Source organism: Pieris brassicae, chromosome 1 (assembly GCF_905147105.1).
Source record: "Pieris brassicae chromosome 1, ilPieBrab1.1, whole genome shotgun sequence".
Classification (NCBI taxonomy): domain Eukaryota; kingdom Metazoa; phylum Arthropoda; class Insecta; order Lepidoptera; family Pieridae; genus Pieris; species Pieris brassicae.
Window position 1 is genome coordinate 8,345,030 of NC_059665.1, and position 21,518 is coordinate 8,366,547.

General features: G+C 33.2%; 1 protein-coding gene across 1 annotated transcript; it reads left to right on the plus strand.

The window, feature by feature from the left end:
* Positions 1 to 1,525: 1,525 nt before the first annotated feature.
* Positions 1,526 to 19,895, plus strand: LOC123710789 (homeobox protein HMX3-B-like). Its single transcript, XM_045663000.1, has 4 exons — positions 1,526 to 1,593; positions 9,796 to 10,098; positions 16,054 to 16,157; positions 18,911 to 19,895. Exons 2-4 carry the CDS (start codon positions 9,824 to 9,826, stop codon positions 19,552 to 19,554), a joined length of 1,023 nt encoding a protein of 340 aa, XP_045518956.1. The 5' UTR covers positions 1,526 to 1,593; positions 9,796 to 9,823; the 3' UTR covers positions 19,555 to 19,895.
* The last annotated feature ends 1,623 nt before the right edge of the window (positions 19,896 to 21,518 follow it).

Below are 21,518 nucleotides of genomic sequence, written 5' to 3' on the forward strand. Positions count from 1 at the left end.
TATTACAGAATTTCATTAATTGTAATAGAATTATAGCCGTTTTATAATTTAATATAGAATATATTATTCATTGTTATCGTTATTATATGTTTTTGTTATTAATGGCTACGAATCTCTTCGAATCAACCGTGGTAGGGACAAGAAAACGCGTAACGGAAAAAAATATGATAAAAAAAATATGACGCGTAACCCAAAAACGTGACGTGACGTGGCGAAAAGAAGTTTCACTTCAAAAAAAGTTAATAAAATGCTGTAATCAATTAACAATTAATTAATATATTTAATAGTAAAAACTTACATATTTGTAATCGTATTTTTAATGAACTTTTTATTAAAGCTCTTAACTATTAGGAGTGTAAGATTGACTATACCATGAAGATCACTTTTTGGGCCGCTACGTAATATCTGTAATATAAGACAGAAAGCGAGACATATATTCGTGTGTATTACTCCTGGCCTGCCCTTTCCGGGAAAATTGCTACTTCACCAGGATTTCAAACAGTGGTATCGGGTACATTATAGTTAATAGTTGTTATAAGGATCTCTGTTGTTAATCGTTAAAATCAAAAGTAAGGCTTCGCTGTTCAAATGCCAATAATGTTATTTTTCTGCCTCACTAACGAGCTAATAAGATTTTATATTTTGCCCGCCGAATTCAATGTTAGGCGTAATCCGTAAGAAAAAGGCGTAGAAAATAGATATATCATGTTTCTTCCGCAATCTGTTTATTTTATCATAACTAAAATTATGAACGGATTAGGCGTGAAGCTTTACAATTTAAACCTGTACGTTTTTACATTACATACTTTTACGATCTTGAATCATGTTAAAACATACATATTATTTTCCCGTATCCTGTGGCCATAAGTACTATAAAAACTATTAAATAATAAACGATACAGCGAAAATGCACTAAATACATTTATATTGCAGGCGTAGAGTGAGGTAAATTGTTTGTACAGTTAAATGTAAAGTGATTTTAATGCTTTAAGGCAGAAGCCGGTAGCTAAGGAATAAACAAATAAGTAAGACAAAAGCTATTAGATATTTAATCTTCGAGATATTGAAATCTTTATTTCTATATGCTTTCATCGTGCCTAAAAGTATAAATATCTTCATAAGTTCAGAAAATAACAAAGGTTAAAAAGCTCACTAAACTTTCATCTACATTAATTCACTCCATTACACTATAACCGAGCAGAGAACCACAGATCGGGCGCTAATAGTGTATCATGGTAGCACTTTGGATTTTTCACCTCAAATCTCAACGTAGTTTTAACTGTTAAGGTCTGCCCTTTAATTGTGTTACCCTACTTGAAAATCGATGAAGACCCACCAACATCCAACCACCCTTAACACACTATAATAAGGGTAAAATTCCCCTGCGTCAAGCAATATTTTCGCATGAAAAGGATGGAAATAGAGGTATGGTTCACTGAATCTCAGGGGGTGGTAACTGTGTAGAGTGACGCCCTAAATCGTAGGGGTAGTTGTCAGTTTTAAAAGTATTATAGATGTGGCAAGACGTCTCAAATTGGTACCGGTGTGTGATTGTGCTTGTGAGTGATATATGAAGGAATTTGTTTTTATTCGGTAAGTAGCGCGTTGATGTTTTTCATACGTTTGATCAACAATACAAAATCCGTATAATTTATATTCTATATTTAAAATAGAACACTTTTATGTGTGTCTAATCAAATATAGGAATGGTTAAGAAGTTTGGAAAATACAAGGCAATTGTTGACTTCTAATATAAGTAGCACGACATCAATAGGAAGACAGATTTACTTCATAATATTATATTCACTTATCTGTACACAAACAAAATCTGACTGTTGTACAGGGCACATCCCCACATGTAGCGTTGTATTAGATATACGTGTTAAGGGTTATTCAGATATTTATTTACATATATTTAGAATACTTGGTATGTTTGGGAATGTAACTTATAATAAACGCCGTTTTGTAAAAATACACAGTAATTTCATGAATAAAGCATGTACTACATATACGTCGTAATTTTTTTCTTTCATTGACGACGTCCAAATGTCTACTGCTTATTACCAGACCCATATAACAAGCCTGAAATGATTATATGTGTCTCCTGTACCGTCGTCTATCAAGTCAATTAGTCTTAATAAATCGTTGAGTTTGGACATTGGACCGGGATATTAAGCGATGTACCTATGACAAAAACATACTATATATATTTATATATAACATAGATTGTTGCTAACTATTAAAAAGTCTGATTGTCTAATTACTTCATTTACTATACAAGTATGATAAATGTCCACTTATATACAGATAAAACTGTTTGTGTATATAAAATATGCAAAATTTAGGTTTGCTATTTTACAGCTGGCGTGTAAATATAAGTTAGTTTAAATTATTTTAAACTTTATATACTTTTTCTTTGTTCCTCACTCTTTCGGAGTTAATTAAATACTGTATTCTATCATTTTAATATTAAAAATAAATACATATGCATGTCCAGAAGTAGCAAGCAGAGTTGCCTTCAGATGCGACCCTCATTCTTGAGGTCATAAGTTCGATCTCCAGTAGTTGACTTATGGACTTTCAGTCTATGTTCACGTCGTAGACTAGAAATAAAAATGATCAAGAAACATATGCTAAGATATATTGGGTTGTTGCGCCACTGGATTATTATTATTATTAACTCCCTGTTGAGTATTCATGATCAGTTTATTTCAAATAGATAGATTTAAATAGTGTATTTTAGAAGCAATTTAAATTATAAATTTTGTAACAAATGATTCTATGAATATTATTCCCATGACTCGCATTATAACAATTTCTAATGGAGGCACTTTACTTAATTAATTTCAACTTTGACATATGTTAGTATTTTTGATATTGTTACGCGAAAAATAGAGAATTAACAAAAATACAAATTTAACACAATATGCGATGGCTGTTATCACCCCTTGCTACGTCTGTTTCACAGCATTCTTCCTATTTACAGGAAACGAACCGTGTCACAACTATTTTATACAGTGTGTTAATACTAACATATACTGTGTATTATAAATACAGATATTTAAAAATACAAACTGAAAATATGCTGGTAAAATTCAAATAAGAAATATTAAGGTCTTAACACTAATATAATATTTTTCATTAGTTGCTGATTGATTTCTTGCATGGGAAAAATACTACTTCACAAAGATTCACGCTTTAATAAAATATGTATATATTATAAATGCTGATTACCGGGCATTAATTATAAACGTAGGTAAATAAATCAAGCGCTTGTCGAGGCTTTCAATTCTTGTCAAAGTTCTACAAAGATATACCTAAAATAGCCTTCTAGTGAAATGAATAATAAATAGAGTTTGATTTCCTTAAACAAAAGTGACTAGTGCCTCTACTCGTATTGGTGAATATATTACAATTTATACAAAATATTATGTATGATGTAAAAGGTATATATACCAGCTATTAACTCGCCTCTTTGGGAGTTAATTTTATACTTTAATGCGTCTCCATTTTCTTTTGTTTCATTATAGAAGGTCATGAAGTACATTTACCGGATCCTCGACTAGATGTCTCTACACTTGCCTTTGCTAAGAGCTTTTATATAAAGCTTGTACATTGTTGTGTTTACATATTGCAATTTTAAAATGTTGTCTAAATCACTTCTATATATGTATGTATATGTTTTATTCGTATTACATGTATACGGCGTTATTGGCTATAATATATTAATTACAATATGCCTATTGCGTTCCTTCTTTTGAAAATATTTTCATATATATAAGATATATATAAACAAACAGCAAGAGGTTCGGCTTATACCATCTTTAACAGAATCACCAACGATTGGTTTGAGCCAAGTTTGTATAAAAATCTAATCGCATTAGTTTTATTCGTAATTATCAGATTTCTATTAAAGCAACCAATTTCAATTAAATAATCATTATACAAAATGTATTCTAAATGTAAATAAATATTATGATACAATAATTAAAAAAAACGAATTATTTATGATCAGAGCAAAGCTGCAGGCTAGCAGGTTATAACAGAATTATATACATTGAAGTATAGAAATAAATGTAGATAAAAGTTTACTATAGCAATTTGTGTTATGAATTATTCATGCATTTTTGATTGCACATACACTGTAATCACTTAATGGGCAATTAGTATCGTTGTGTGAATTACCCCTTTACATTAACCGAACAACTTTAATAGTGACTCAACCCGACTTCACAGTGATGTTACTTCTATACCTCTTTCCAGCTATTTGTATGTAATAAATACCTTTATACATCGGGCAGCACTACGTAGGAACGGGAAAGCACGGAAATATATCGTTTAATAAAATGCAATCATATAGTAATACAGTATTATTTCATCGGTAACACGAAATTACTGAATGCATTTGTGATTTGTATATAATATAGCATATAAATGAAGTGTTAGTATATTTAAAATAGATATTTCCGAGCTTAGTTCTTGTGGAAAATTATAATTTTAAACTTAACTAACTGTACTTACTCTTACTACTGTAAGAGTAAGAGGTTAGTCATGGGTGATTAAGATCAGTGGGCTGAGTATTTAGAACAAAAGAAAACATTTCATATAGTAATTAGTAAACGGCGATTCTCGTCCAATCAGAGGCGCGCGACGACCAGTTTGACCAATCGCACTCGCGCGTTACGTCAGCCTATCGTCTCTAGTTTTATAAGAGCTCTACCGTTAATATTACAAATATGTGTATAAGAAAACCTTGTGCTCTTCACTAGTTTTAAGATTCATCAAACAGATTTTTGACATGGTTTGACAAAATAGCGTTGCAGGAGACTTTGTTACAGTAATAACAGAAAAAAATTCACATCGAAATCTAATGTTGGGTCGGAAATGACTTGATAATATAGTCCAAACTTACACGAATTACCTGACCACGATTAGCATATAGGGTTAGGCGCTGTAAAGTTTACGGGTTAGATCGTATCGCAAAGTGGCCATCTGTCCGTGATCACCACAGTTTAGGGTTAACTTTGTTATATTTTAATTGTCTTTATGTTAATTTTATGATGGAGGGTTGAGGGTTAAATTTGTGTTGGTGTCATCTTCATCAAGGTTATGATGTTTAAATTAGAATTTCTAGCAAAATTAATTAAATGTTAGAAAAGTAAGATTTGACTGAACATATTGCCGAGTTCTCATGTTTTAATCTATATTGTCAAACAGCGAGGAAGTCGACGCAAGCAGCGCAAACGCTGAATAATATACAAAGAAGAATACTATTTAATGAAGAAGAAAGGAATAATAACACATGCATAATCCCAAACGGGACCTATAAATGTTAAGCGAAATTTAGAGATGTTTTAAAAACATTTAAACTGTTGTGACGCGATAAGCTGTATAGAAGATATAAATATGACAAACATAATATTTTTATGTGTCTTGAAATGTGTGTCCACAGATGTTTAAGAAGCTTTACCACACAAATAGCAGCCATATTCTTCATGATTGGCCCGTCGGGTTTCTACGCAAATCTCTCAAATACGGTTGGAACTTACCGTTGTATTTTTTATAGAACACTCTCAATGCCAGAGAGCTCGCGAGTGCGGTAGGCATTTTAAAAATTGGTGCGCAAGAAAATACTTGAAGGACCCTTACTTGAATTAGTTCCACATAGTGGAGGTGCACGGCAGAAACTGCCTTAACATACGCGTAGTTGTGGACCGCGGACGTCCGAAGACGACCGTGTATATAACAGTTGGATTAGTTGCTCATTATGCAAGATATTTCTTTATTTACCATAGAATGTAAGGTAAGAAATAAGCTAATCACGTACTAGATAATGATTTAAAAAAATGTTTACACACTGGCTTTCACAGATTCACACACAATTGGTGGGAGTTCAAACAATCGAATCGAGAAATTAATAAATTAAAAAAATGCGTTAAATCCTCTATTATCAAAGAATGTTAATCGATTTCAAAGTATCGATTTCTCGTTCACCTCACTGATTTACAACACCTGGCGTGGATTGATGGAAGTATCGAATTACTAAAACCATTAAACAAATGCCATGTTTTACCATCAAAAGTTGTTTTGTATAAAATTCGATTAGCTGGATAAATAGGTCTATTTGTTTGGCAATTCTTTTATGGAGTTTTTGCGTCGTCACGGGCTCATCTTAAACCAAAAATACTATGACTTAACAAATGAATATTATCTAAATCTGTTTACGCGAAGATATTGGAACTTCTTTAACGGATATGAAGAAATGTGGAGTTATGTAAATAATTAGCATTTATAACTGATATCATATAAAACAAATTTGATGATTTTGTTGCAGCAGTATTAACGAAATGGTCATTTTCTGTTGATCTGGTGACAGAGCGCGTTTTGAGACAAATCTCTCCCTACCATAGCCCAATGGATGAAGTTGGTGTCCACACGCCACTTTCACAAGGCTAAACACCATCCCAATCCGCTGGTGCGTAAAAGCATCAACTATTTCCCCTTCCCGACAAAAAGGGCTCGTAGGAGGCCCCGACACATACTAACGGATCCGTAATAAATTAATAATAATAATAATACACAGATTAGGGTAAAAAACCGCCTTCATCGGGGAAGTCGAGGACCTTTACTTCGCACTTCGCTCACTCCAGTGAGCTTCTGTCCTGCCCTTCAGGCGACTGACCACCCCGCGACGGGCCAAGCCAAGGTTCGAGTCTTACAGGAGACGCCCTTGCGCTAGCCGCGGGATAAAACGCCATTCTGGCCGAGCTACGCTCGCAAAAACAGCCCGAGCTGAGCTGTAAAGGCCTTTAAGGCTAACAGCGAGATTACATTAAAAAAAAAATAAGACAAATCTTGTCGCGCACCACTTTTTAGAACCAGCTGAGATTCCAGGCACCTCGAAACCGTTGCTGACTGAAGAGAAGTGCCTACCATACCCTAAAGGCTGGTAATGCACTTGCAAACCTTCTGGTGCCCCAGGTGTCTATGGTGTATGCACTAAACTTTAAGTGACCGACTGCTCGTTTGTCCTATAAAAAAACTTTAAAGTCAACTTATCAATAGTCAATATTATTGTAAAAACCAAAAGCATATCATTGCAACATTTGTATGTGTTTTCATACACACTCTTTCCGCGCGACGCTTGCGTTGAACCCGAGAAGCGTAGTTCAAAACTAAGCATATGGCAGTAGGCATTAGTAAATACTATCTAATAATTGTAAATATAAAAACCTTTATGAATAAAAAATAAAGTCCGTTGACATACTATGTAAAAGCTACAATATATTTTATTAGTCACGGTTGACTTGCTGTAAAATATGCAAAACCTCAGGACAGCGTTACATTCAAACTGTTGATTATTATACAATAGTACTGGATTTTAAAATTTGTAGTTAATTTATTAAATATTAATGACGGAAAATATAGCGGGAACAGCTTTGAGTAGACTTCGGGTGAGTTAAAGATTAATTTTCACATAATTATTTTATCTTAACAGTTACTAATAATGCGATAGAACTACACAACAATACCTACACCGATAATCCTACAATAAAATATAAATATTTAAAGTATATATCGTATATATATAATATAATAGTATCTTATAAATAATATACAGATACAATTTTAAAAAAATGTGTGGGTACATAAGAAGTGAAACTTCTTGATGACCTTATTTTTCTAAAAATCTTCTACTATATGTAACTTTACAGAAATTGGTTAAACAAAGTTAAATTAGATAAAGTTTAACAAAAGGCTTACTTATCATAGACAAGAATACAAATATTACAATTATTTCATTTTACCTTATTACTAAGATTATTACAGAATTTCATTAATTGTAATAGAATTATTACTATCATTGTTATCGTTATTATATGTTTTTGTTATTAAAGGCTTCGAATCTCTTCGATTCAACCGTGGTAGGGACAAAAAAAAGATGGCGCGTAACAGAAACATTTATTCCAACGCCGATAAAGATGTACCACTTCAAAAATTAACTAAGCGAGCCGCGGTGATAATTTCTGTGAAACACACCAAAGGAATACGAAACTTACCGCGAACCATGTTAAAATCCATTTAATATAACATATTAAAATATTTTTTTGACAAACGGGACTCAAACTTAATACTAAGTATTGTTTCTGCATACCCTTAATATCCCATAACTGATGGAGATGTTCGAATACATAAAATAAACATATTGAGTGTAAAGATACGGCGGCGAACGGGTAAAAAATTCATCAACTATTCTAAAACTAAATTGTAACGCTTTATCAATAACTGTAAAGTGGCGATCAAACGGGTGATTCACGATGAAAAGCGCTCGCAAAATAATATAAAATGAACATTTCCACCGATCCTATCTGACCACTGCATTAAATAATGCCAACGTTTAAATGCGCGGCGGCTGATAGTTCATATAAATGGTTTACAACTACGTATGTTGAAAGCTAGATTAAAATAATACTTATTCGTTAATTAAAATTTAACTTATTTATTAGTGACGTCTTGTATGGTTCATTTCGGGGCAAGAGACGATGTTATAAATGTGATAAATTAACGGATCAATTTCCAATATGCGACAGTTGCGATAATCACATCGCTGGCATAGACGCCAGGCTGAATTGACATTTACTATTCATACTGGCCGATATGTCCGAGATTTAACAGTGCAACGCAGACACAAATCCACTCTCTATTTCAAAACGTCATCGTAAGTAGTATAAGGCTGACAGCTTTTCAAATCAGGCTTGGTTTTTTACATCACTAACATTCTCAGCTCACTTGATGTTAAATGATACCGCCCTTGGTCATTCTAAAACTCAGAAGGCTCGCGTTGCCGGCTTTTTAAGAATTGGTACGCTCTTCTTAAAGGACTCTAAGTCGAATTGGTTGGAAATACTTCAGTGGGCAGCTGGTTCCACGTAGTTGTTTTGCGAGTTAGAAACTGCCTTAAAAACGCTCAGTTGTGAAACGAAGGACGTCGAGGTGGATTTTCGTGTTCTGCCTTGACGTCTGATGATGAAGCTATCCATCTATATATGGCTATCATTCATATCTGTCATTCTAGAAAGACTACAATGGCGTGCGCCACCCAACAACTGACCGCGAGTATATGAGCTTAACGTAATTGAACGAAGTACATCATTTATTCATGTCAGTTAAGTGCGTTATTGTCGAAGAAATCTCAGGGGTTCAAGATAATATTAGAGAGGATTACTCTCCCTCCGTTAATAATGGGTGGCTTTTTTTTATTAATAGATCTTATTGTTTAAGACTGTTAGGGGTTTCGCTAATACTGGTAAGTTTTTGGACGATTGATTTTCTTGTGATATATCGCATATCAAAAGAATTACATTCAAACCAGAACAATAGCGAAGTACTGTTGATATTTACAGAGTACCAGAGAGTTATTAGCCGAATACTGTGTGCGGCATGCGTGACCCATTAACGTCATTGAAATTTGTATTGTCACGTGACTAAATAGTAGTTGTTTCAATAATTTTATATTATGGTCACGCCTATCGCAAATTATTTTTAGAATATTATTATCGTTACAGGCAATTATAAATTGATCGATTTTAGAAAGTATGTTGATATTCTACTAATAAGTAATTAACTATACAATTTTATAGTTTTTGTTTAGTCTATGGTTTTACACTCGAACTCCCTCAGGATTATGTATATATTATGAAATTAGTTTTTTATACAGGTCATAGTGTATAATTCAACCATTTTACTAGATATTTTTATATTCCCAACATCCTAACGAAATTCCATCTTCCACAGACTGTATCAATAAAATGAGGTGTTAAACATGGACTCGCCATCATCTCAAGACAACGACATCGAAGTCAACGTGGTATCGGGTGCCAGCAGCCCAGATATCCCGTCATCTCCCTCCAGAAAAGATCAGAAGTCTCCCTTCTACGACCTGAAGAAGGATGAAAAGGCCACAGGCAGTGCGCCGTATACAAGTTTCTCAATAAGTTCGATATTAAATAGAGCTGAACCACGAAGAGACTCGAATGTATTGGAGGCAGCAATCGCTGCTAATCATTTTGGAAATGCGAATGATGCAATGCTGTCTAGGTATGTATATCACATATGTACTAATTTGTATAGAAGACCAGTCTTATCAAACAGTTTATTTTTATTTTTAAAGTATTTATTTCTATTTTAATAATTGTTTTAATTGGTTTACACTTATTTGGGAATTTACAGATGTTAAGTTAAAATTTAAATATCACTATTTTTGTTAACACATAACATAAGACGAAATAAGTATAAAACGGACGATATCTTCAATTTAATATCGATTTATTTTTCAACTAAAATTAGCACTAAAAGGCGAGGACTGGCGATGGAAATTTACAAAGTTTTATATTAATAAGCCAGTAATGGAGCTTTGATTAAGTTTGCTTTATAAATACAATTTACTTAAACGCTACTAGTAACTTCTATTAACTTATCCTCTATAAATTATATCAATAAAACTCACATTACATCAAGTGTTTTTATCTTTTCAGTTAAAAAGTTATTTTTAATGGTTGCTTCAAAACTAAATAAGTAAATGACAAATAGTTTTAACTGGCTGTAGTTTGGAAGGCTGTGATCATTCAATGAAAAATATAACATTTATTTTACGCAAACAAAGCGTTTAGTTCTTGGTCAAACTTAGGATTGATTCTGACAATCAATATATAATATTGACTGTCGAAAGTAATTATAGTTATTGTATTAATAATAAGTATTGTAATTATAATATAATCTATTTAGTCCAACTGAAGTCAATATATTAGTATATTTGCAAAAATAATCTTCAATCCATTGTAACTTAACTAATGATAATAGCAACACCATACACGCAGCTAACTTAATTCGAACAAGAGAAAGAGCACGTCCCAAAATAATCCTTAGAAGAAACATCATTACCCCATCTAATCAACGAGATAGTTTTTCGGCCCCTTATCTGGCAACACTGCGTAAAATTCGCTGGTAAAAATGACCCTTTTATCTGTCAAACCCGTAAATGTGTAATGGGTTGTAGTGACGTGTAAACACGGTCGGCAGTGGACAGTTGACGTTTCATTTGTTTTGACTACAATTTGTTGGGATATGTTGTCCTTTAAACGCGGTTTTGCTGAATTAGATAGTTTTGAATACAACAACAGAACGAATTGAGATAAAAATGTATTTACAGAGAAATAACATACAATTTTACCTGGTAATATTAGTACTTACTTATAAAAACAATCAAATACTAATAAAACCTATATATTATATGACACAGACTAAATAACAACTATCAAAGTATTTAACCACTTATTTTGAGTCCAATTGATGCGGTTGAAATTACAAATATAAGCTAGAAGGAAAAACATTGCAATATAAATTTACTCTTAATTATAAAAACAATCGAAATAATTAAATAAAACAAGAAAAGAAATCTTGTAAAGCGTCTTTATTTTCACCCCTAGACTAATTACGCCTTCAGTGACGTCCGACATTTTGTTTATGATGTAAACCATCTGTCACTTTTCCCGCCATCGTGTTGACATCTAAACTTTTTACTTTCCTTATTTTTGTAAACGTCTTACGATTAATTAGGTAAATTGAGACGAAAAAATATTTAGAAAACGAGAGATATTAAGGAAGATACTCGTATATAAAACTGTCTCTAATCTTTTTATTTAAGGAAAGAAATGAATAATATAAATCTAAATTAACAAAGCCCAAACAACGGAGTTAGATCAAAAGACAAAAATTATTGGTGAGATGTAGCTCATACATGTCACAAAATCTTTGATGTAGAAACCTCAACATAACATATGTGTACCACTCTCTCCCCTCAATAAATAGAATCAAGACGTTATTAATAAAAGTAATAAAACCTTATTACACGCGTTAAAAAGCACAGATTATACACATACTTGTGGGACCCTCTAAATGCCCCTAATAGGTCCAAATGGGGTGGGTAGAATCTTAGCCTTCTTGGGGTGAGACGGCTACTTACCCTCTCAAATATAAATAATATAATGGATCTGGTTTTACTCCAACTTATAGGCGATAGCGATTAAAATATCATTTTGAGACGCTTAAACGTTGAACAAATAGCTCAACACATATCGCTAGATAGGAACGCTTTTAAAACGTTTTTTTAAAAGTATTTATTAATAAGTTAATGCTTAAGTAATAGGTAGCGACTAGCTTCATTATAACCATAAACTAAAGTATATTTTTAGTAAAAAATAGTAATCAAGTTCGATTACTTCAATTCCTTTAAAGTTTTTAAATGTGAGGTATGAATGTGATGCTGAAAATTCTTTGATAATGACATGACGCAATGTTCTCATTATTCGGAAAACTAAGCCGGACTTTAGCATAACTTAGAATCATTAAATAAGCCGAACCAAAATAGATATATATTAAATATATAATACCGGTACTATAAAATATTATAATTTATAATTTTACGCTACCCGCTTTTGCGTTAGCCCTAATTGACTGCATTCAAGGGTAGGTACTTAAGTAAGGGGAAGCTCTCCTTATCCTTTAAGAGAATTTGATATATTTGGAGATTTTTAAGGAATTTATTTGACGGGAAGGGAGATATTGTACATAGACTGCGTTGAAAATACCTGTTTACTTAAATAGCGATACAAGCATTATTATCTAAAAAGGTGCATTTCTTGTATTACTTTAAAGGATAAGTTTGCTGTATTAAAATCTTTCTGTATTACATTAATACAATCAGTTTATTCTCAAGATAAATATTGTAAAACTGTTATAATTATAGCCGGCAATCGCTGAATCGAATATAAGGTTAAGTATGTTTATACTAGGTTCAATGAAAAAAATAAGACTAGTTATTATTCTTTTGACCAGCCAGGTTGCAGTATTGCTGTTTTTAGAGTTCTATCTATATGTAGAAATTTAAAATACAAATACTTTTTAGGAAATATTTTGGAAATGATAAGTGAAAGACATATTAAATATATTTTGGTAAGTTTAGTATTAAAAATATTGTAGGTAAAAAATGGCTTTTCACAGTTCATCAGTTTTTGATAGACATGCTTCATCATAAGACTAAATGTTGGTGAAATTCGACTTTTAACAGATATATTTATGGTATAACAAAGTATTTTCATTGAAACGGTACTTGTGAATAAAATAGGCGTATTGTATAAGATGACAATTGTCCAAAAACACTTAACTCGTACAATACTTTGTAGCGTTTAACAATCGTTTAAATTTTTCGTAAAACTATTTCATAATAGCGGCTATTAAAACTTTAATTTTCTCTTAAAGCAACCAAATAAATACTATGTGATATTGACAGTTAAGCGGTTAAAAGCCCTGTTCTAGAGAATGGCCGTTAGGTTATTGTCGTCGTGACTCGTGAACCTAGAAATAAGTGAAAAGATATCTCTTAGAAGCTTTTAAACGCGTCCGAGAATACCTCCCTATCTACCAACAAAAGACTCCCGTGTCGCTTGCACAGACAAGAGATACAAGTAAACACTTTATGCTATAAAAGAAAGTACAAACGCTATTATTAGTAACAAGTGTGGAGTGTTGAGCAGACGCGCCGCAGCAAAAAGAAACGCGCGGGTGACGGGCATCGATTTTTATACCCCTCGAGGGAGGCGGGGTCATGAGACGGCCAATCAGGACGCGGTGAGCCAACCAATCATGGCGCGGCTTCTTCCTTTCCGCTTTAAAAGGAAGCAGTACTTTATCGTGTAATGGAATTTGAGTTTGGAACTTCCCTGCTGGGATTAAATGCGAAAGACCAATGCAAATTGGTTCTCTCGGATTTTTTGCTTCAGACTCAAACAGTTGCGTGAGTTTTTAAATTACATTTAGATTGAAACGATTAAATTATGACTTTAAATTGGATCTGTTAGATAAACTCTTGAAAAGTAAAAAATATCAGTTGAATATAATTATCCTCTTGTAGAAACCACAATTGAGTTGAAAAAAACTTTAACAGTGCTTTCAGCTTATATTAATAACTATTTAGACATTTAAAGGTGATATGAATGAAAAAAGCACATAGTTATTATTCTCTAAACAAGTACTAAACGATTTCCTAGAAAGAAATTCTCATAAATTCGCAATCAGTTGTTTCTATTCAGCCTGCTAAATTATTGTCGATAAAGCATCCAATCGGCATTGTCAAAGTTATCGATAAACATTGCTACACTGTATTACTAGGGACGTAACCTTATCGATAGTATATCATTTTGAAATCTTAGATTTACTAACATTCTAATTTCAAATAGTGACTGTGTAATTGGAATATAAAATAAATACGTAACACCTATGAGAAATGTGAAGGAAAAAGTCACGATTTAGTTCGAGATTTAGTTCTACACTGGTTTATTGCGACATTGTATTACGAGTGCCTACGTGCTACGGCGTAGCAACGTAGCGACGTTGCTTCGCGGCCGTAGAGTGATTGTAGCAAGTTATCTTTAATTTTTTACCGTTTTAATAATAATTGTTTCTTTGTTTTTTATTCTTCCTTTCTTTTCATTGCGAATAGCAGTAACGCTTATTTGCCTTAGTGCTAAGTAGTTTTATGAAATTGTTTTTATCTTTTAATAGTTATGTGAATAAGCGTTTTTCGTACACTTATATATTATTAGTAACAGAAAAAATAAATACTACTGTATTAATATATGACTTAGCTTATATTAAAATGTAGGTATTTTGACTATATTAAATAAATATCCATTTAAATCTGTAAACATAATATGATACACAAGTATTGATTCATACTATTATTAAACGTAATAGATCAGTTTTAATATTTAAATAATGTAAAGGAAATAACCTAAAATAATATTGTAATTACTTATAATAATAATCACGATGGTATATTAGATTTGACATGAAACAAAAACCTCTTATAATAAACAACATTTTTATCAGTCAGCTTTCATCTATCGATAATTTAGTACATCACTACCACTCCAGGGAATGCGCCAATCCTCTTTGTTACCAAATCGATATTTATATATCGATATCTAACTGGTAAGCGAGAAAGCTTGTCGATGTCTATCGTGAACATTCGCTTTGAAAAAAGAAAAGAAAATGGCAACATTGCTCCCAGAGTGATTTATTACCTCTCTACTTTGTTGTTTTTTATTAGACGTGGAAAAGGGCTGATTCTGAAGATAAAATCCATGTTATTTTCATTATTTTACGTGGAAATAAACAAAAATAAATAGCAATAACTAAAAAAGGGTACGATGATAAATGTATCTGGCAATGTTGGTTTCAGAGCCAATAATGAGGATTTATTTAATTAATGTCACTTTAACTAACTATAAATTCCGTCACGATTTTAAAAGGCGTTTAATCAGCTGCCATCTCCACAGCATACTAACCCATAAACCTATCGTTCAAGTTTGAAAACAAATATGATAGAAAGACACAGGCTGACCTGACTGGCTTCCTCCTGTATATTAACATCCGGCCAACAAATCGAAATAAATTATACTTTACAGTATGACACTTTCTAAAGAAAAAAAACATATATTTGATTTAAGTACATACACATAAAAATAAATACATACACAATCACTTTAACTAAAAATCCTGACTGACTGACTGTCCAACTCAGATTTATGATGTGACCACCAACACAGATCTCAAGTGTCATCTTGGAGTGATACACTAAACAAAAATATTAACCATTAAAACAGACTGTAAACAAAAATTACATGCCAAACATAAATAACTATAGAACATGAAAAATGAGACATTCCAAAAGATGACGTATTCAATTTACTTATTATTTTTTATTGACTGATGTCTCCGATAAATAATAAAACACATTGAAAGAAAAGAATGTTTATACATGTAAATAATTATAAGTTTATAATAATAAAAATAGCTTTAATCCGGTAAAAAAATTGTTTTCTTTCAATGTGTAAAAGCTATGTTAACCAAAGACAATACAATAATACATATTATCTATAATAGTCTAGTTTCCCAAACAATCAATTCTAAGTCAAATAACAATCCTTGTTACAGATTGGGTCTTATATCTCAATGGAGTGCGCTAGCTGGCAGGTATGGTGGTCTTGTCCCAGCTCCTTGGTATTGGCAGAGGCCCCACGAACGGACGCCACCTAGAGGTAAATATTTATGCAATATATTTTTTTTAAACAACTCATAGATGTGGATGATAGTGGCCCATGTAGCACGAGAACGTAGCACGTTGAGAACTGTACGCCTGCTTACTGTGATGGCGAAGCGATACAGTACACTGTAGCGATTTTTAACAATAAAGTAAAAATGCATTACATTATAACACATTACGCTTGATCGTATTAACGCATAAGTGAAGACATTGTGGTTACAAGTATAAGCATTAAAACTAAGGGCTCTTTGTGGGCTTCAAAACCTCTTTTCGTTGATAAACTAATACGCAACATATATATTTTTAAATGTTTAATGCAATAGACAATAAATTGGTATAGATAAACGAGAATAATCTAGTAACTGTATTATAGTTTTTCTAACTGTATTCACATAATTTACTTCGATATGCCTGGCACAAGTCTTATACGAACTTATTTAAAAAGTTTGTATTGTATCATAATTAGATGTATCTCTTATTTATTAGGAAGCCATTTTAAATCATTTAAATGTGCGTGTCGTATGCAACCTTGATTGTATCACATAGTATTAAGGCCGTTACTAAATTTGAAAGTATTAGTTATGTAAGGTGCGATTATGGCAACACTGAACACGATAATGGCGCGAATGATGTCACTGTAACACGGATTAGCACCGCTACGGCCTCCCTCAATCGATGACTGGGATTTTATATGTTGGCGATTTTGTAGCAAGTACATTACTTAATTATGCGTTTAAAAGTAGGTTTAATTTTTTGACTGATGGGTCAACATGTCTTTTTTTAGGTGTTTATAATGCTAGTGCTTATAGCAGTGCGAGCTTTATTATTGTAGCAAAAATAGGTGATTCCTCAAGCTAATGAACACAGGTAGGTAATTTCTAGGTAGGTAGGTAAGGTATTAAAACTGAACACAAAGCTCTTTTTGAGGTACTTTTTTGAATAAATTGCCAACAACAAAGCTTTGTATACTTTTATTATGATCTGTAGGTATTTATAATTTTTTCCCACCTTTCATAATATTCATATATGGAACGGCGCACAAATTCGCACTGCAAACGTTAGGCACCCTGTCGTTTTTGTGAATACAGTTACAAAAACTACCAAAATAATTTCCAACATACATAAGACAGATCTTTTGTTTAAGTATAAAACGAAACTTCTCACATTTTCCTGCGCTATATTTATGGTAAACAAGCAATCGTCATCCCGTCTGCTCTCTCAACCCCGCTCATTTCGCTTTAATTTTCCAAAACCCATCTCCGGGGAAAACAAAGCGAACGCCATTTCACGCGGCCCAAACCGACCGAACAATGCTTTTCTACCATCGTACTATATTTATACGTGTAGCAACACTGAACTGTCAAAGCTATATCTGTCCCGCTCGCTCGTGCGCCAGTTGTATTAATCGGCATTCGCGCCAAAAGCAATGTTGGCATTTGGTGATGTCGCGGTTGTTTTAATTTTCGAATGTGGTTTGTTCGGATAGCTGTCAACGCATTTGTTCGTCTTTTTTTTTTATTCTGATCGAAGTTTATTGTTATAAGAGCAGCCTGCTTCATTTCTCTTTCCTTTGTACCTGTGTAAATTACAAAGTGCCCTGATTAAAAACGTATTGCGTTTTGAAAAAAGACGGCACTGTTAACTTAAAATATTTCGACGTCAACAAGCTTAGAGACGCTTCTTCCACACAATGTAACTTATTATTCCTCAAGTTAAAATACTCAATTAAAATAATATTCTAAACGCATAATAGACTCATAAACTGCTTAACTAGTAAGCGTTTGTGTAAACAGCAAGCCAACGGTAACAAAGGATTACTTGATATGGCTTCTAAAATCAATGCGAATCAGTGCTACAACTAACAAATTTACACGACCTCTTCCCGCTAACACTTTTAACCGCGTTGAGTGTCAACGTATACTGGTTAGTCATCTCAAAAGTTGTGCAAATTGTGGAACCGATTTTCGACTTAAGTAATGAGGCTTAAGGTGTTATATCGCTCGACAAACAGCTGATGTCCCGGTTCGATTGTAGTGATTCAACCGCGTTGATGACATTCGGCTTCGCGCCTTCGTGTCGTGTTCGAATTTTGAAATTCAATATTGGAATTATTTGTGACAATGTCGCTTCCGGGGGAAATTGGTTTTATTATTTTTAAATAAATGTTTAAAGAGTTTTAAAACATAAAAACAGAGATAGAAATGTAGTTGATATTGTACTTTTTGTAAAAACTTAGACCTAAAACAAATTAAAGCTTATATAAAGATTCTGAGCTATAAAGATTTATACTACTTACTTATTTTTAAGTAGTATAAATCATATAATAATTAAGAACTAGTTAAGCAGAAAACACAAGATATATTCACGATTACCACGCATAAATAAAAACAGCATGCCCACTATAATATAGAATTTCCTTGTTAATTCGACTAATTTAACCTCAAAACTAAATCCGACACGTGAAAGCTACCAAATTGCCTAATTAAAGGCGCTGAATCCTACAATTAGATTTATTCGTATTAAACCAGAGGTAATTGGATCCGAATCGTGTCTATTTATTTCGAAACCTTTTAAGGTAATCCACTAATAGTTCCATTCGATGATTTGTGAAGATTTGTTCGATTTATTTTTATTACGGAGTATTAAAAACTAATAGGATAAGCAAAAATGAATTTTGGGGCATCTCTGAGTTTACTTTAGGTAGGTACCATGTTTTCAAGACAATTAACATCTGCTTCATTGTTACAGAAGACTCAACAATGAACGAGGATGGTTCTGCCGGGGGTTCCCCTCGAACTCGCAGTCCACCAAGAGCACCTTCTCCTCCATCCCCATCCCGTTCTTCACCTCGCTCCCCACGACTTCACCCCGCATTATACCAGCAACAACCAGATCCCCAAGACTCTGATCCCGATATAGACGAGAGCGACGACTTCGACAAAGATGAAAAGCGAGATCCAAACACAAATCTCGGTAAACGGAAGAAGAAAACTCGCACCGTCTTCTCTCGATCGCAGGTATTCCAACTAGAATCGACTTTCGACATGAAAAGGTACCTAAGTAGTTCAGAACGCGCTGGATTAGCAGCGAGTCTACACCTAACAGAGACACAGGTGAAGATCTGGTTCCAAAACCGCCGGAACAAATGGAAAAGGCAGCTAGCCGCGGAATTAGAGGCTGCTAATATGGCGCACGCTGCGCAGAGATTAGTACGTGTGCCAATTTTGTATCACGAATCGAGGCCAGCGACAATGCCGCATACCCCCCTGCCATTGCACCCTCAATTCTCGAGTGAATCTGGGGTATATTTCCCACCTCAGGCCCCGCAGCAGATGCAGCCATTACCGGTGTCTCCAGTCACTTCTAGAGCGCCGTTATCCAGTTTAGTGTAGTGTCCGCTTGACGCCGCGAGGGACGCGGCGAATGGACAGTACTAACTAGTCATATTATGTGTTGTGAGTGTTGGAGTTAGGTTGGTTGTGTTATACGGGCAATATTGCAGTTCCCGAGTTGGCAACTCTGTTGTGGCAATTAAAGCAAAATGTTTTAATTAGTTCCTCTTCCAATTCGTAGGCGAACAATCTATGAACATTATTGCTTATAAAACAATTGCGAGGTCAATAATAACTTTATAAAGAGGATTTGTATTCTCTTGTCATGAATGTATGTATAAGTAGAGTTTACACGAACAGTCCCAGGAAGCTTTAGATCAACTTGCCCGTACAACACAAAGAGATATAACGTACAAAATCGTTGTCATTGCACATTTGTATTATATGTATATAGTTTTAAATCGCTAGCCAATTGTATATAGTTGCAAGACGACTGTGCTTTTTGTGTAAGATATTTAAATATATTTCTAAGTAATTGTTACGCTTTGCCAAATATTAAGTAGTCACGTTTATTGGTTTTCGTAAATATTTTAAATGAACACTTAAGGCTGTTACATTTCATGTAATTGTCAGAATCTCAAAATTTTTTTGTCATTACTGTATGATGACTGACGTCATAAAGTTAAATAATTAAGATTTTTAGCAAATTGTAGTAACGAATTTCGTGCTTTTCCGGATGTCGAAACTTACTAAATTTAGATACAGGCACTAAAGTTCTCTTGTCTTTTTCGATCAAATTGTCGTTACGTTGGATGAAAAGAGATAGATGAGTACTAAAACAGTGCAATTAGTTTCAACTTCGTGAATATGGAACAAAGGTATAACGTGTGTATCTAAATACCTTATATTGTCCTCGTGGGCTACTGTGACCATCACCTTCTTGACTTGTCTTTATTTGTATATTAAAATACAAAAAAGCAATCACTGTAAATGCTCTAATCATTTTGTAGTATTAAAAATAGTAATAAATAATAATTTTGTTACCGAAAACCAAAAACTATAGAAATAATTTTGTATAGTGTTGCCATAATGCTAATTGTAATTAGAATAAGAACGCTATTCTAAAACGTCAAAGTTATTTATTGATAGTAGTTATTACTTCGTAAATTACTGTATTATTATAATTAATCCTAAGAGAAATAAAATATTATACATGATAAATTTATTTCATTCTTCATATAAAATCACTTTGAAAGATAATCGCCCAACGAAATGAACCATCTATGGAGTACCTAAAAAAAAAGAGAGACAAAGTGCAAGGTTCTTTTCACGTGATCCTACTGCGCTGAAAGATGTTTCTGGGGTCCTTGTTAGTTATACCGTGAAGTATACAAGTTTTTGACAATTGACACAGTATATCTGTTAGTAGTAGTTAATTCGACTAATATTCTCAAATCTGTCACATTGTCTAATTAAATTCGTTGAATCCTACAATTACATTAAATCAGAGATAATTGGAATTGGAAAGAGGTTTTGGGGTCCTCATTATTTACTTCAACCAGCTGGCATAGGTTGACAAGCGCGTGTATTCAATATGGGCCACCGGAAGTCTCTACATACGTTGCATTTAGCAGTTAATTACATGAATACAGAAAATCGAATTCGAAAGAATATTATTAAAAAAAACGATTACGTATTTTTTTGAAATTTAGACTGTAGACTTGAGATTATAGATTTATAAAAATCATATCGGTTTGTACTCTGTTGTCCCACACTTCAACAATTTGTAGGTACTTGAAATTCGCGTGTGTAGGGTGTTAAGTATCGGCACACTTTTACTAAACCAGAACTTCCGGCGCTTCCGGCCGACCACGCGTTTCCGGCGAGGGGTCTCAACAAGTGGTTACTGTTTTAATAAAGTTTTCGAGTATTTAATTATTTTAGTTTTCATATACTATACACCACTCTCAGTTTAAATATAAATTAATAGTTAATGAAACTGATTTAGTTTACGGTATTGACGT

Coding starts and splice junctions, on each gene's coding strand:
- LOC123710789 (XM_045663000.1), top strand. CDS start 9,824: ATGGACTCGCCATCATCTCAAGACAACGACATCGAAGTCAACGTGGTA. Junction 10,099..16,053: donor AATGATGCAATGCTGTCTAG/GTATGTATATCA, acceptor TCCTTGTTACAG/ATTGGGTCTTATATCTCAAT. Junction 16,158..18,910: donor CGAACGGACGCCACCTAGAG/GTAAATATTTAT, acceptor TCATTGTTACAG/AAGACTCAACAATGAACGAG.